Source organism: Dreissena polymorpha, chromosome 3 (genome assembly GCF_020536995.1).
Source record: "Dreissena polymorpha isolate Duluth1 chromosome 3, UMN_Dpol_1.0, whole genome shotgun sequence".
Classification (NCBI taxonomy): Eukaryota; Metazoa; Mollusca; class Bivalvia; order Myida; family Dreissenidae; genus Dreissena; species Dreissena polymorpha.
This window is the reverse complement of record NC_068357.1, coordinates 142,740,361-142,757,911: the sequence shown is the minus strand read 5'-3', so window position 1 is coordinate 142,757,911 and position 17,551 is coordinate 142,740,361. Positions and strand designations below refer to the sequence as shown.

At 37.2% G+C, this 17,551-nt stretch overlaps 1 protein-coding gene across 2 annotated transcripts in view; it reads left to right on the top strand.

The window, feature by feature from the left end:
* Nucleotides 1-9,608, top strand: part of LOC127871769 (ATP-binding cassette sub-family G member 8-like) — a 32,702-nt gene extending 23,094 nt beyond the window's left edge. For both annotated transcript variants that reach the window (XM_052414940.1, XM_052414939.1), the window contains exons 8-15: nt 2,035-2,167; nt 2,566-2,689; nt 3,438-3,583; nt 4,032-4,260; nt 5,105-5,304; nt 6,276-6,352; nt 7,012-7,279; nt 7,648-9,608. In XM_052414940.1, the coding sequence (XP_052270900.1) occupies nt 2,035-2,167; nt 2,566-2,689; nt 3,438-3,583; nt 4,032-4,260; nt 5,105-5,304; nt 6,276-6,352; nt 7,012-7,279; nt 7,648-7,913 (1,443 nt within the window). In that variant the 3' untranslated portion in view covers nt 7,914-9,608. The remainder of the gene's footprint in view (nt 1-2,034; nt 2,168-2,565; nt 2,690-3,437; nt 3,584-4,031; nt 4,261-5,104; nt 5,305-6,275; nt 6,353-7,011; nt 7,280-7,647) is intronic.
* Nucleotides 9,609-17,551: the final 7,943 nt, after the last annotated feature.

The window sequence follows — 17,551 nt, the reverse complement described above, 5'->3', positions numbered from 1 at the left end:
TTGAGTTCAAAGGTCAAAAATGGAATGGCAATACATGAGCTAGTCTGGGCCATAACTATGTCGTTCATTGTGAGATTTTAAAATCATGTGGCACGTTTGTTTACCATCATTGGACGGTGTGTTGCGCGAAAGAATTACGTTGATATCTCCAAGGTCAAGGTCACACTTTGAGTTCAAAGGTAAAAAAAGGCCATAAATTAGCTTCTCCGGGCCATAACTATGTCGTTCATTGTAAAATTTTAAAATCATTTATTCACCATCATTGGAAGGTGTGTCGAACGAAAGAATTATGTCGATATCTCCAAGGTCAAGGTCACACTTTGATTTCAAAGGTCAAAAATCGCCATAAATGATAATTGCATAATTATTCTTAAAAATCGACATAACTTTGCTTCTCTTGTTTTGTGAAGACAGCATGCAAAATAGTCTGTGTCAACGCGGCACGTGGGGGTATACGTCACGTCTTTGACAAAGCTCTAGTTCGATATGCGCGTATTACCGGGTAGTTAAGAATCGACCTTCACACGCGAAATAATTCTCAACATCGGAATAGTTTTAATACATCTTTTTATGATTTAAGGGCATATATAAAACAGAAAAAATCTTGTTTGGAAAAATAAATGTCTCAAGTAGAATTCCTTTTTGGAATTATTGGACGGTGTGTCGAACGAAAGAATTATGTCGATATCTCCAAGGTCAAGGTCACTCTTTGCGTTCAAAGGTCGAAAATGGCCATAAATGATAATTGCATAATCATTCTTAAAAATCGCCATAACTTTGCTTCTCTTGTTTTGTGAAGACAGCATGCAAAATAGTCTGTGTCAATGCGGCACGTGGGGTATACGTCACGTCTTTGACAAAGCTCTAGTTCGATATGTGCGTATTACCGGGTAGTTAAGAATCGACCTTCACACGCGAAATAATTCTCAACATCGGAATAGTTTTAATACATCTTTTTATGATTTAAGGGCATGTGTAAAACAGAAAAAATCTTTTTTGGAAAAATAAATGTCTCAAGTAGAATTCCTTTGTGGAATCATTGGACGGTGTGTCGAACGAAAGAATTATGTCGATATCTCCAAGGTCAAGGTCACACTTTGCGTTTAAAGGTCAAAAATGGCCATAAATGATAATTGCATAATCATTCTTAAAAATCGCCATAACTTTGCTTCTCTTGTTTTGTGAAGACAGCATGCAAAATAGTCTGTGTCAATGCGGCACGTGGGGTATATGTCACGTCTTTGACAAAACTCTAGTTCGATATGTGCGTATTACCGGGTAGTTAAGAATCGACCTTCACACGCGAAATAATTCTCAACATCGGAATAGTTTTAATACATCTTTTTTATGATTTAAGGGGATATATAAAACAGAATAAATCTTGTTTGGAAAAATAAATGTATCAAGTAGTTTTGTGTACCATTGAGTGTGCATGGATAGTATGGGAAATCCATGCTGTTACGAGATAAAATGATTGATTAAGTATTACCGAATTCCATGTCTATTTAACATTTATATACATCGTTTATTTCAACGTATATATTTTACTGTATGGGTAAGTTTGTTTGAACGATGGACATAGCACGGGTTTTTTAGGCGATCATATAAAACAAAGCATAGCATAATAGCAAATAGCAAAGCATAATATGGAATAACACCGAATATTCCGGAATGGGACATAATTCGTGAATCTGAGTTAATTTGGGACTGTGCAAAACTAAGATGCATAAACAGTTGTTGAATACTAACACGACAGAATAGACAAATACCAATTTTGCCATTCGTTACCATCCCTAATAAACACATAATTAATTATCGAATAGTTATGGAGCTACGTAGAGAAAGTTTACATTAAACACTTACATTTTTTTCCGAAGCATTGATACTTGAAACGATTGTCGTTTCCCTTGTTAAAAGATAAGCCAGTCAAAACCAATTTCCTAGATAAAGTACCTATCAACAAGCATCTCCATGTTGTAATATTGACAGTTTTGATTAGTTTTAAGCATTCTTATATTAAATATATATGTGCAGGTGGACAGCGTTATACTGGAGCTGGGACTTAGTCACGTGGCTGACAGCAAGGTGGGCGGGGCGGAGGACAGGGGCGTGTCCGGAGGGGAGAGGAGGCGGGTTAGCATCGGAGCGCAGCTGCTGCTCGACCCAAGTAAGTGACACTAATTGTAGAGCGCTTTGAGGAGAGCTATAGTCCAAATAGTGCTATGCAACACAATTGAGTATATTCATGAATGTGAAAATTGAATGTAAAATAGTTGACGAACATAACAGTTGTTTAGTAAGTCCATCAACAACGCTTTCGGGTCTAAAACACTAATCGAGGATCAATTAATCTTAATAGGATGTTCATTAAATAACAAAACGTAAAATGTAACATAAACGGTTTTAAGATGACGGTAATAAATGGCGCGAATAAAGCAGCCACAATATTTTTCATCTCAACAAGACACATTGTGTGCACAACTAAAATATGTGCCGATCCCTACTGCTACAAAGCTCCCTCGCGATTAAATTGCTTGTATGACGTTACATTAATTGTGTTAACAGGCGTGCTGTTCCTGGACGAGCCTACTTCCGGTCTGGACGCGTTCACCGCCCACCATCTCGTCGAGACGCTGGCTCGCCTGGCGAAGAACAATCGTGCAGTGCTGCTGTCCATTCATCAACCCAGGTACCGTACTATGTGCGTAAGGGGGTGCGTAAGGGCGTATGTGCGTTCAAAGTACATTTTTTATGAAAAGCATTTCGCTTTTTACCTATATGTCCACTGCCTCCCTTAAACCGCCCAATTGGACTAAGTTGATAAAACATCGAAGTTTGACAATTGTTAACATAACTATGTCTGGTTTTCAAAAGAACGCAGATTTGATTTATCTCGGCAAATATGTCGGTGACCAAATCTGATATCGCTTAAAAATCGATTTGTATTCAATTTAAGAACGATACATTTCACTCCAAATTTCAACTATTGTAATTAAACCATCGGCTCAAGTGTAAAACAACTGGGTCAATGTGGTTAAGGGTCCGGGGATAGTTCAAGATACAGGACACGTGTCATCCCAGAGGCAAGACATGGCCTTTCAGTGCCAGATTAAAGTACATTTTACAGTGCATCACGGCGTTGTGATTACAGTGCGTTTACCATTAAAGTATGGATCCGCTTCAACATCTCCAACGTTGTTTCTTGTTTCAGACAATTTTAAGATCACCTCCTTATCCTCCTACCATCGTCCTCCTAATCAGCATCGTCACATTTTTTTGTATTGCCATAGGCATAAATTGCGTCATTATTTAAAAGAACAAGTATTACAGGTATCACAAGTTATTTTTTGTTAAATTTTTACGTAGGACATATTCAATCTGCGTTATTTAAGACAATATCGGACACGCTTTAGAGATTGCCATGTTTTCACTATCAGATCTGACATCTTCGAGCTGTTTGACCGCGTGTTGATTCTGTCCAAGGGCGAGATGGCCTATTTCGGCCAGGCCAGCAACATGGTGGACTACTTCGGTCGCCTGGGACACCCCTGTCCAGAGTTCACCAACCCGTGTGACTTCTATGGTAGGTTGGAAAGGATTTATGGTAATTTCCCACTTTTCTTAGATGTTGCACAAAACAAGTCCGAAATGTTTGTTAACGGCCTTATTTATTGATTTGCTATATCCGTTATTTTATTTTAAAATGTATTTTCTTGCACAAAAATCATCATTTGTATATCACATCTTTATAAAAAAGGTTATCGGGTGTAAATAGGCGTCTAAAAACTTATAGATTTTGTTAAATGCTTCGCACTTATTATAATGTAGCATACTTCAATGCCTATAAGATTATTTAATGGTATCGAATACGCATACATGTACAATTAGTACAGACGCTGCTATGAGGCCACCATAGCTTAGGTCGAAACTCCCAGCCGTTGTATAACTGTTTAATAAACAACGTTAATTAGAAAATTATTATTATTATAATTATGATTAAAATAAAACCAATGTGCAACTCATACAAACAGTTGATCTGGCGACCATCGACCCCACTTCCGAGGAGACGGAGCGTACAAGCAGCGCCACGGTGCGGACGCTGGTGGAGGCGTACAAGAGTCAGCAGGGGGATCTCAGTATCAGCGCTTCCGGCTCGCAGGAGAAGGAGGAGCGCGACAAGGAGCAGTGGCCCGTGCTCGCCATGTTCCGGAACTTGGAGCATCAGCCGGGAACGTTCAGGCAGTTTTGGATTCTCTACAGGTATACATGGCATGCGCGGAGAAGCGTGTTCTACTTGTTTTATGGTGCAGCTCAAGTATCTTCCAATTATCAACAGTTCAATGTTGTATTATTATATTTATGACAAAATAATTTTTAACATTTGAGAAAAATGGAAACTGTATGTTATATAAATGTTAATGTTTCATACTCATTTTGCTTGAGGAATTATTATATTTATGAATGAAGGTAATGGTAATAGTCTGCTTACTTAACGTATCGTTACAGGTTGTCATTTCGGGAAATGATTGTTGTCCCCTACCGGTTTCACCGAAGGGGACTTATGGTTTGCGCTCTGTGTGTCCGTGTGTCCGTGCGTCCGTGAGTCCGTCAGTTCGTCAGTCTGTCACACTTTTCTGGATCCTGCGATTAATTTTAAAAGTTTTTCATATTTTGTCATGAAACTTGAAACATGGACAGATGGCAATATGGAGAGTATGCACGTCATTTCATTTTGTTCCTACGTCAATAATTCTGGTTGCTATGGCAACCAATAGACTAGAAATACTGCTGAAAATGGTGGATCCTGCACACTTTTCTGGATCCTGCGATTACTTCAAAAGTTCTTAATATTTTTTCATGAAACTTGAAATATGGATAGATGACAATATGGACATTATGCTCGTCATTTCATTTTCTTCCTACGTCAAAAATTCTGGTTGCTATGGCAACAAATAAAAAAATATTTCTGACAATGGTGGAGCCGGTTATGGACATATATTGCTTGGCAATAGTCTTGTTATATAATGCGTTTTAAGGGGAAGTAGACAAACACGAACATGTTGATATGTATCATATAAATATTATTTATCTATTCTCGCTGCAGACGTTGCACTCGCAGTATCGTGGAGGACTACGGTTACCTAGTAACGCAGCTGATCCAAGCGGCCGCCATGTCGGTGGTGGTGGGGCTGGTGTACTTCAACCTCAAGACGGACCAGTCCTCCATGCGTGATCGTTTCGGCATGATGTACATTTTGGGCGCCCTCTACCCTTACATGGTCGTGTTGGATCTCATAGGCGTCTGTAAGTCACTCTCGATTGGTAATTGTCGACTCAGGTACTACTTTTAAAGTACACCGGGCACTGATAAGTATACTGCAAAGTACCTGGGGAACGAAAAATATACTAAGAAGTACCACGAATTATCGCCGGGAATCTTGAAGCGTATTTTCCCTACCCGGGGTACATTGTCGTACTTAAGAGTACACTGGGTACTTTTTAATTAGTACCTGAGCCGACAACGACCAATTAAGCGTAAGTAACAGGGTAATATATGCCAGTTGAATCATGATGTGCTTTAGTTGTTGTACATATATGATACCATTTATGTCAACTGAACCAATACTAAAAAACTACTGGAAAATGATAGAGACGTCGATCCAATAAGGTAAAATTACCTGTTATCTCTTCATAACAAATCGGGCTATGAGTTTTCGACATAACATTGCTCGAGTAATTTTTTTTTATCGCCGAAATAATTATTACATGTTTAAGTATTAAAATGAGGTGGTAAGTTGAAAACAAACTGATGTTGTTCATCCGTCATGACATTCTTCGAGTTTATTTTACAGGAGCAAATCATAAAAATACATTACATAAACATCTACTAAGACTTGTTTCAGATTGAATATTTTATAAATTGAACCATGGCCGACCACCTAAACGAACCAAAGTTTGTTGTACGGCAGCCGGTATTGTTCTGAATCATATACTTGTAATCGAAAAACCAGGTTACGGTCATTTCGTAATTTTGAAGATAGCAATTACAAAACGTCAACATGTTTGGTATTTATCGACGAACAATAAAATATAGTTTATCAAAAGTGTTAAATAATTTAAAAACCACGAGCTGGGCGTTATATTTAAAATGTCTATATCATTTAAGGGAGATAAATACAGACAGAAAATATGCAATTTTAGTGATTTCTGTATATAATCAGGCAGTGTGAAAGAAACTTTGATGCAAGATACTCATATGAATTTTTTTTCCACAGACCACAAGGAAAGATCGTTTTTGTACTTCGAACTTGAAGATCGTCTTTACGGGGTTCTACCATACTACTTTGCTAAGGTAAACACCATACACGTGCCATGTTAACATAAATAAGCGTCTTAGTATTGGAAATGACGAAAGATCCAGTTCTGATTAACCGATCAACAAATATGACTAGGGGCTACTTTTTTTAAATTTAAACGACGCAGTGTAAAGGTTCGTTTATGCCTTTTTTCTGCTCGGATAAAAACGGCTCAAACACATGACGATCCTAGTCATTTTGTCTATTGGTAGGGTCATAAGCAGGTTTAATAAATTGCGTTTGAAATACACACTGTATTTATAATAATCCTTAATGGCGCTTGAATGTAGATTTCTTCACCAGATTACTACGCAACAATGAGAATATAGTACGGGTATAAAATGTAATAGTAACTTATATGACAAGAATAATTGTAGAACATTCAATGAAAATAAATAGTGTTTGCTCTCGGGTTATTATCGGGAATTAATGTAATCCGCACTTGGAATATTTATTTTCGCAATTTTTCTGTGACAATATTCGACAAAAAATATCCTCTATATAGTAGCACTGGAAAGTAAGCCGATTTTCTCATTTTTTTTCGCATACGCGCCCATGCAACTTTAATATATTGTCATTTTCATTGATATGCAAAATCACGCCAAACACAATAAATACCAATAAACTATATTACTTATATTCCCTTTTCATTCAGATATTCAGCGAGATCCCATTCCACACGTTCTACGTGGCGGTGTACGCCATTCCGGTCTACTTCATAGCGGGACTCAACCTCGATCTTAAAGACTTCGTTATGGTGTTCGCTATACTCTTCCTGTTAGTGTACTGTAGCCGCACGCTGGCCATGTTCTCCGCGAGTATAATGCCCACATTCCAGCTCGGCTGCTTCTTTGCGCAAACGTTCTTCTCTATGTATATCATGTCCGCGGGTTTCTTCATCAATCTCGACAATATATTCAACGGTGAGTCTAAGATGGTGTCTCTCAGGAATATCAGTGTGGTTTATCAGCAAATAATCCTCGGTCCTGATCTTGTATGATGATAAAATAGTTTGTTTTAGTTTAAATTAAGTATCCCTATATGGCTATAAAACAACCGGTGCTTACTACTAAAGATCATTATTTCAAAACGTTGTTTATTTACCGAAAATCATGGATTAATAAAAACTCTTTGACATATTCACATAACATGACTGTATTATAATGTGAAACGACTGTTTGTGGAACAATTACACGTTTGGGACGCGTCTGTGAATAATACGATCACATTTCTCCACGGTCGTCGATATACAAATATATTCCGGTTTTTTCTTTGATAGTCATGATTTCAGGTTTAAAGTGGGTCTCCTCCGTCTCCTACCTGAAGTGGGGCTTCCAAGCGCTGTGCAAAGTGCAGATCCTCAACCTAACGTTCACATGCGAGGATGCACTTCCGGGCTCGTGCATCCGAACGGGCGAGGAGGCGCTGCAGAGCTACTCGCTGGACGGCAACTCCGTGTGGGAGGCGTGCGTCATCATGGCCGCCTCGTGCGTCATCTACCTCGCGCTCTTCTTCGTCGGCATGCGCTTCGTGCCACAGAAGCCGCATGAAGTGTAGGGCTGGCAGCATGAAGTGTAGGGCTGACGGCATGTAGTGTTGGGCTAAAGAGACGTTGGCGGAAATGTAGGGCGGAAGAGTCTCCGGCGCGGTTACTTGTTGTCTTGTTGGAATTTTAACATCTGAAAGGCTAACACCAAGTATTTGGTGTGTATAACGTATTTTTGCGATACCTTAGAAAATGGTGATTATCATAAAATAACAACTTCACCAATATGCCGAAAAAAGCTTGAATAATTGCTGAAACTGACTGAATGTCAACTCAAAGGAAACGAATTGTATATGTTTTATGATACAATAAGGCTTAAATTAATATGTTGACAATTTAGTCTTTATTTTCATATCAGTAACTTGAGATGTTCACCCAAACTTTAACGGACCGTTTTATAGGAAATTGACATGTAACAATATTTTATTGCAAATATACTTTCCAGAACCACATTTAGATATAAACCAATAAGCACGCAGCAAGACCTGTGTGAAGTGATATTTAACATTAAAGTGTACGTCCTTTCTTGAACATCGGTTATTATGCATAGTATTAAACAGCTCAGTAGGTTTTTAAAGCAGTATTCTTGTACACAATCATTACGTGATTAAAGTGCGTGTGAAACATGCGTACATAGAGTATGTGTAAAATTCTTTAACATATCATATGCGGATTCTTGGTCCGTGTGTTCTATGATGACTTCATACAACGAACATGCAGTGTTGTAATAAAATATCTAGTCGTCAAAAGGCATAAGTGCGTGCGTGTTTGTTTACGTTGCACTGTTTGCGACGAAACGGAAATTTGTAATAAGTGTTCTTTGGGTTGGCATTGATAGGGTTGCAATACATTCTGAATTCTTGTGATGATGTTGTTGGTGGTAGTGTTGGAAGTACATTCCGAATGAAATAAATGTGAGTGAGCTCGTATTAGAATCGGTGAAATAAAATTACTGAGTATGTTTGGTGTGGCGGTTTGCACGTAAGAATGCATATCGCAATCATTTTGTCGAACAGAAGATGTGGCTGGCACACAAATTATTCTGTTATTATCTTTTTTAAGTGTGCAATATGTTGTTGATTTTTTTTCAACAAAAGCAAGATCCTAGAAAACACACTTTGTAGTATTATTCTTTTTGTTATTTATTTTAATGTTATTTTCTATAATGCTTTCTTTGTTGTTTACCAATCATTGCTGGTTTCTTTTTACATTAATGTTGCTTAAAATACATTTTTATTTGTTCCTTTCTATCTACATAGTTGTTTGGTTATGTAATTAATGCACGTAATGAATTATTCAAATAATTTTATACCATTATTTTAAATTGTTATATAATATTAATGCTGATGATATAAATGTATCCATCAAGTTTTCAGCCTTCAATTGAACCAATACGTTGAGATAAATATGAACCGGAAACTATGGTTTTCTCATACTTATGTGACATTATGCGTTACATGATTGAAAATGTGAATTATGCTTTATTTGTTCAATCGTTTGCATACCCTCATTGTTCTAAATCTTCAATTTATTTTCATTCTGATATTTTTCTTTTTGATGTGTATAGAAATAGACCTTGATCTTCGCAATGCACACATCAATGCAAATGTGTACATATAATCTTGTTTTGTGTTATTTAATTGTTGTTTTTGTTTTTTGTTTTCAATTTATAAATGGACCATTAAAATACATGACGCAGATGGAAACTTTTGTAGTTTGATTCAATGACCTGTTAAAAGCATAGACGGGCGAAGTACGTGAATCGGAACACAGTTAAATTAAGTCAACCCCCATATACATACATGTTTCTATTTTAAGAAAGGAAAGCATATGCAAATATATTCATGTCTGGTGAAATTTAAATATTATTGATGGGACCGCTAATCACAGGAATCAATTTATTCCATCGAATGACACAACACATTTGCGTCTGTATCTAAATTTGAAGTACTTAGCTGCCATGTGTACGAATTGTTGAACACGGAAATTGTATACCCGTTATTACAGAGGGAGTAATCACGCGTTGATCTTAAGCAAGTCAATGTAGCGACGCCCGTGCCTAAACATAAATTGTTCGCCGTTTAATACCCTTTATAACTAATTATCCCCACACTTTTTGAAAAGCGTGGGAATATTGTGGTTATCTCCGACGTCCGTCTGTCTGTCCGTCTGTCTGTGCGCCCTGGCCACTAGCTCCTCCTACACTATAAGCACTAGAACATTGAAACTTACACACATGGTAGCTATGAGCATATGTGCGACCCTGCACTATTTGGAATTTTGATCTAACCCCTGGGTCAAAAGTTATGGGGGTTTGGGCGGGGCCGGATCAGAGATTTTCACTCATTTTTTTATGTTATTTTACATTAACTTCTTCATTTCTGCACCGATTTACTTCAAATTGATACTGAACCTCTCTTATGACAATACGGTCAATCTCAACTATGCATGGCCCCATTACCAAACCTGAGGCGCCCCACCCACATAGGCCACACCCACCCAAAATTGCCTTTTACTATAACTTCTTCATTTCTACACCGATTCACTTCTAATTGATACTGAACTTCTCTAATGACAATACGGTCAATCTCAACTATGCATGGCCCAATTACCAACCCTGGGGCGCCCCGCCTAAATAGGCCACACCCACACAAAATTGCCTTTTACTATAATTTCTCCATTTCTACACCGATTCACTTCTAATTGATACTGAACAATTCTTATGACAATACGGTTAATCGCAAGTTCTCAACTATACATAGCCCCATGACCAACCCTGGGGTACCCCGCCCACATCGGCAACACCCACCCAAAATTGCCTTTTACTTAACTTCGTTACCAACCCTGGGGCGCCCTTGGGTCAAACATGCGGCGTAGGGATACGCGACGGCCTCTGCCGCGCCATTTCTAGTTTAATTATTTAATGCCGCTCTCTTTCCAGAAATAGTTGCAAGAAAGTAATCAGCGTTTATTTCTTAGAACTATTCTCTCTATATCTCGACTTTACCCGCCCCCAAATTTCTTAGCGGGAGCTGTTCACCATGTAATGTGTGATCGTTGCTGGGTTTCACTTATTAAACTACTCTCCTGCATACAAAAAGATACATATTAAAAGTTAAAATTCGTATACGATTATTCTTTTTATGTTTATATATGAACTACAGACTGTTGAAATATAGTGTGTGTGTTTGTGTGTGTTTAATGCCCCGTGATATCAATATACCGATAAGCCAGTCCGCCCTACCGTCTGTCAGTCCGTGCGAGTTTACCCAAAATCAGGAGTTTTATCAACAAACACACTCTCAATAAACCCACATCGACTGGCCTGATTTTATCGCGACTCAGGCTTATTCAGAATGTTCAAATTCTAAGTTTACCAAATTAATTTAAATTCAGATACCAGGATGCAGGATCAACGGAGTATTCAGGGGTTTACATACAGACTGGAAAGAATGCAAACATACCGTAAAGAACTTTATTTTTCAACTATCTAAAGTTATTGAAATACCTTTGCAAAAACTTTTAGTGCATAAAAAAACGTTTTTCTTGCAATTTGTACCGATTGTCTTAAGATTAAAGAATAAATCCTTGAATACGTCTGAAATCGGTGCACAAATTTCACGTTGGGCGCTGCATGACTGTATACACGAATGCACTTTAGATCGGATTTATGGCCAAGAACACAGGCTTATTAAATGAAGTAGTTCTGATGTATTTCACATCTCCATAAGCAGCATAAAAACTGTATTTTATGAAATAGTTAAAATTATTAAGAAAAATAGTTTTATTATAGCCAGAAAAGAAAGACTGCCCCGCCTCATGGATGCCATGTTTTAAATATAGACTGAAATCATATCTCACTCGGCTGAGAAATTATTAAAACAAATAACAGGTTTCATGAAAATTAGACAATGCATATGGCTTCAAGAGCGTTTGTAAAGCTTTTCATCATTCGACCTAGTGACTGACTAATTATATGACCCAACGATATTCGGTTGTAAACTGTAAATGTCCTGACCAAGTTTCATTAAAACTTGGCAATACAAGTGGTATCTAGAGTGTTCACCAACTTTGTTCTTTAATTTGAGCAAGTGACCCAGTTTGAAATTCGATGGATTCATTATTGAGAAAAGTGTTCTCATCAAGTTTCAGGAACATTGGGCAATACATGAGACAGTTTTTACAAGCTTTATCATTAATTTGACCCTAAAACCTTGTTTTATATTTCACATAGCCCAGTTTCGATTTCAGTTAAAATAGTATTGGGACATTTTTTTCTTAACATTTTTAGCTCACCTGAGCTTAACGTGCTCATGGTGAGCTTTTGTAATCGCCTTTTATCCGTCCTGCGTTGTGCGGCGTCAACATATGCCATTGTTTACACTCTAGGGGCCACATTTATTGTCCAATCTTCACGAAATTTGGTCAGAAGATTGGTCCCAATGATATCTTGGACCAGTTTGAAAATGGTTTCGTTTGCTTGAAAAACATGGCTGCCAAGGGGCGGTGCATTTTTCCTTATATGGCTATATATGGCTATAGTAAAACCTTGTTAACACTCTAGAGGCCGCATTTATTTCCGATCTTCATAAAACTTGGTCAGAAGATTTTTCCCAATATTATCTTGGATGAGTTCGAAAATGGTTCCGGTTGGTTGAAAAACATGGCCGCCAGGGGACGGGGCATTTTTCCATAAATGGCTATAGTAAAATCTTGTTTACACTCTAGAGGCCACATTTATTGCCCGATCATCATGTAATTTGGTAAGAAGATTGGTCTCAATGATATCTCGGATGAGTTCGAAAATGGTAAGGTTTGCTTGAAAAACATAGCTGCCAAGGGGCGGGGCATTTTTCCTTATATGGCCTATATATGGCTATAGTAAATTCTTGTTAACACTCTAGAGGCCGCATTTATTTCCGATCTTCATAAAACTTGGTCAGAAGATTTGTCCCAATGATATCTTGGACGAGTTTGAAAATGGTTTCGTTTGCTTGAAAAACATGACTGCCAAGGGGCGGTGCATTTTTCCTTATATGGCTATATATGGCTATAGTAAAACCTTGTTAACACTCTAGAGGCCGCATTTATTTCCGATCTTCATAAAACTTGGTCAGAAGATTTGTCCCAATATTATCTTGGATGAGTTCGAATATGGTTCCGGTTGGTTGAAAAACATGGCCGCCAGGGGGCGGGGCATTTTTCCATAAATGGCTATAGTAAAACCTTGTTTACACTCTAGAGGCCACATTTATTGCCCGATCATCATGTAATTTGGTAAGAAGATTGGTCTCAAAGATATCTCGGATGAGTTCGAAAATGGTAAGGTTTGCTTGAAAAACATAGCTGCCAAGGGGCGGGGCATTTTTCCTTATATGGCCTATATATGGCTGTAGTAAATTCTTGTTAACACTCTAGAGGCCACATTTATTGTCCGATCTTCGTGAAACTTGGTCAGCAGATTCATCCCAATAATATCTTGGATGAGTTCGAAAATGATGCCGGTTGGTTAAAAAAACATGGCCGCAAGGGGCGGGGCATTTGTCCTTATATGGCTATAGTAAAACCTTGTTAACACTCTAGAGGCCACATTTATTGCCCGATCATCATGTAATTTAGTAAGAAGATTGGTCTCAATGATATCTCGGATGAGTTCGAAAATGGTAAGGTTTGCTTGAAAAACATAGCTGCCAAGGGGCGGGGCATTTTTCCTTATATGGCCTATATATGGCTATAGTAAATTCTTGTTAACACTCTAGAGGCCACATTTATTTTCTGATCTTCATGAAACTTGGTCAGAAGATTTGTCCCAATGATATCTTGGATGAGTTCGAAAATGGTTTCGGTTGCTTCAAAAACATGGCCACCAGGGGGCGGGGCATTTGTCTTCATATAGCTATATATGGCTTTAGTAAAACCTTGTTAACACTCTAGAAGCTACATTTATTGTCCGATCTTCATGAAATTCGGTCAGAAGATTCATCTCAATAATATATTGGACGAGTTTTAAACTGATGCCGGTTGGTTGAAAAACATAGCCGCCAGGAGGTTATGGCTATAGTAAAACCTTGTAAACACTCTAGAGGCCACATTTATTTTCCGATCTTCATGAAACTTGGTCAGAAGATTTGTCCCAATGATATCTTGTATGAGTTCGAAAATGGTGTCGGTTTCTTAAAAAATATGGCCACCAGAGGACAAGGCATTTTCCTTCTATGGCTTTATATTGCTTTAGTAAAACCTTGCTAACACTCTAGAGGCCACATTTATTTCCAATCTTCATGAAATTTGGTAAGAAGATTGGTCTCAATGATATCTTGTATGGGTTTGAAAATGGTTTCGTTTGCTTTAAAAACATGGCTGCCAAGGGGCGGGGTATTTTTCCTTATATGGCTAAATATGGCTATAGTATAATCTTGTTAACACTCTAGAGGCCACATTTATTGTCCGATCTTCATGAAACTTGGTCAGAAGATTATCCCTCCAATAATATATTGGACGTGTTCAAAAATGATGCCGGTTGGTTGAAAAACATGGCCGCCAGAGGGCGTGCATTTTTCCTTATATGGCTTTAGTAAAACCTTGTTAACACTTTAGAGGCCACATTTATTTTCAGATCTTCATGAAAGGTGGTCAGAAGATTATATCTTGGATGAGTTTGAAAATGGTTTCGGTTGCTTTAAAAACATGGCCACCGGGGGGCGGGGCATTTTTTTCTAATATGGCTATATATTGCTTTAGTAAAACCTTATTAACACTCTTAGAGGCCACATTAATTGTCCGATCATCATGAAACTTGGTCACAAGATTTGTACTAATGATATCTTGGATGAGTTCGGAAATGGTTTCAGTTGGTGGAGAAACATGGCCGCCAAGGGGGCGTGGCATTTTTCGTTATATAGCTAAAGTAAATCCTTGTTAACACTCTAGAAGCCATGTTTATTGTCCGATCATCATGAAACTTTGTCAGAAGATTTGCCCCAATGATATCTTGGACAAGTTCGAAAATGGTTCCAGTTGCTTGAAAAACATGGCCACCAGGGGGCGGGGCATTATTCCGTATATGGCTTCATGAATATTCATGAAACTTTGTCAGAATATTTGTTTAAATGATATCTTGGATGTGTATGAAAATGGTTCTGGTCTGTTGAAAAACGTGGCAGCCAGGGTGGTCACTAGTCATGAAAGTTGGTAAGAACATTTTGTTCTAATGACATCTTGGGCTGCACAGAACAGGTCAGTTCCTTTCCTCTTGGTGAGCGACTTTGTGCCTTTCAGGCCCTCTTGTTAAGAAATTTATGACAATTAATGCGTCATCTAGAGAGTTTATCAGGGCTTTTTCTTTTGTTTTTTTTTCCTCTCTTTTATTCGACTTAGAAATCTAGTTTCGACTTAACCTTACCCAGTTCAAACTTGTTTAAATATTATTTGAAGAAACGTTGTGACAGGTTTCGTGCAGATTTGCAATTATGTCGCCTCTATATATTTCCCATGCATTTTCTTTAAAATTGATATAGTTACCTTGTCTTTGACTCGTAGTGACCGCGTTTTAAGTTCACATTGTGAAAATGTTCCAACCAAGTTTCATTCATATTTGGCTACGTATAAGCTTTCACTTAATCTGAACTTGTGACATAGTGTTCGATTTGTTTACCCAGTGTGTTTACTTGCACAATATATAACATTTATAATACGGGAAAATAGGCTGACACATTTTAAAGACGATTCGCTTGAAATAAAACCTCAAGAGTTTTCATAAATATCGTCGTTAATTCGAACTAATGAATCTAGATTGTAGCCTCATGTGAACCGGTTTTAAGCTTTGTCGAACTATCTCTGGGACAAATATTCTATGCAAGTTTCCGGATGATTGGTCATGAAGATGTGACCTCTAGAATGTTCAAACTTAATTTACTAAAGCCCAATCTCCACGCAGAGTTGTCGTTCCTTGCTCTCACATACAACTCTGCGAAAGGCTCAGCCCTCCATTTTGTCTATAAAATAGATAAAACCGAACAAACGCATTCAACGTATATTTGATTGAATATTTAAGATCGCATGCATTAAATTAAGTAATATGACTTTTAAAAGTACGATAAATCGTGCAAACACTTGCGAGTTTTAATGCAACTCTTTGGAACTAATTTATTGCCCATTTACGCAGATGGAATCATTCCACGCACTTCACAAATGTAAACAATTGAACATATTTTTTTAGTGACATTAGGAATTGACCAGTCGCCAACTCCGCCCACATTTTGTCGATCAGCCAATCAGATATCGATTTTTCACACACCCCTCAGCAACGCTTATCTGGCCGCCATTTGGTCCGACAAACAAAGCGTGTTGTACATATGGAATGGACGTAATTTTTAAGAGTTTACACAGATTTTATATCAAATGCATGATCATTACTGTTCGATCATTATTCAAAATTGTAGGTGCTATACATACTTTATAGAAGGTTATTATTTTATCTTTATTTCTTGAACATATGAACGAGTAATGAGAAAACAACACACAATAAATAGTTTAACCACACCAGGTGTGTGTTCTATAAAACGTGTTATACCGTTTGATGCACAATATTATTAAGCAGTTTGGGCAACATAATAATTGCCACACGTGCTTATTAATCTCAGCGTAATTGTCGATGATTAATAAATAACAGTATGTTGCGTGGATCTCAGAATGAAGGAACATTTAGGCACTGTTAGGTACTGTACACAAGAAAAGAAAACTATTTAATTACTTAAATGATTTCCAATTATATATTTATTTTCTGTGGATCATAAACAAGGGAAATCATTATAAATTGTTAACTTAAATATTGTTTTAACTAAAGTAAAAACAACACAAAGGTGATTTCAACGCGGCTTAAATTAGCCAGCTTAAAGCGACTTCAAGTGTAAAATGTACGGCTTATAATACAACAACAACATTTCTAATACAACATATATTGGTACGGGGAGAAATGTGAACATTGCAATTAACATATAAGGGCCATCTTGTTATAAATAAGCAAATGCATAATATGCTAAATGTATTCAATTCGAATGTTCGTGAACAGCACCGTAATACCAACATTTCATTTTTTGATAGTGAAATGTAACAGGTTCGCATTAAACATACATGAAATAAAATGCATATTAGACTATCTGTTAATGAAACCACGAAATTAGACCTGTATTAAATTATGGTTACAATCAAAATTTAATTTATATCCAAATAAAAAAAATCGGTGTCTTTTTAAAAATAACACAATAAAACAAAGATCTAAACATTTTTAATAAACAAAAAACCCATCATGATATGGATATGTCATTTGCATTTAATAAAAATATTTTCAAAATTATATATGAATAGCCACCGGGTTCACTGTCAGACGGTTGAATACAAGTTCAAAATCAATATGAAATAAATGCTCATTTTTACAACGGATTTTTCATCACCTCCCTATATAATATGTATAAGAAACATTTCTGATAGTCAGTCTGCCGTTAACTCATTTATTTTGATTACGCCATTTCTCTCTGAAGTTTTTATGATTGTATTAACGTTTAACAAAGCAGTTTAGGTTAGTGTGCGGCTTTAATAATTCATTTTATAGAAAAGAGCATAATACATCATTACAAATATAGAATTTCCC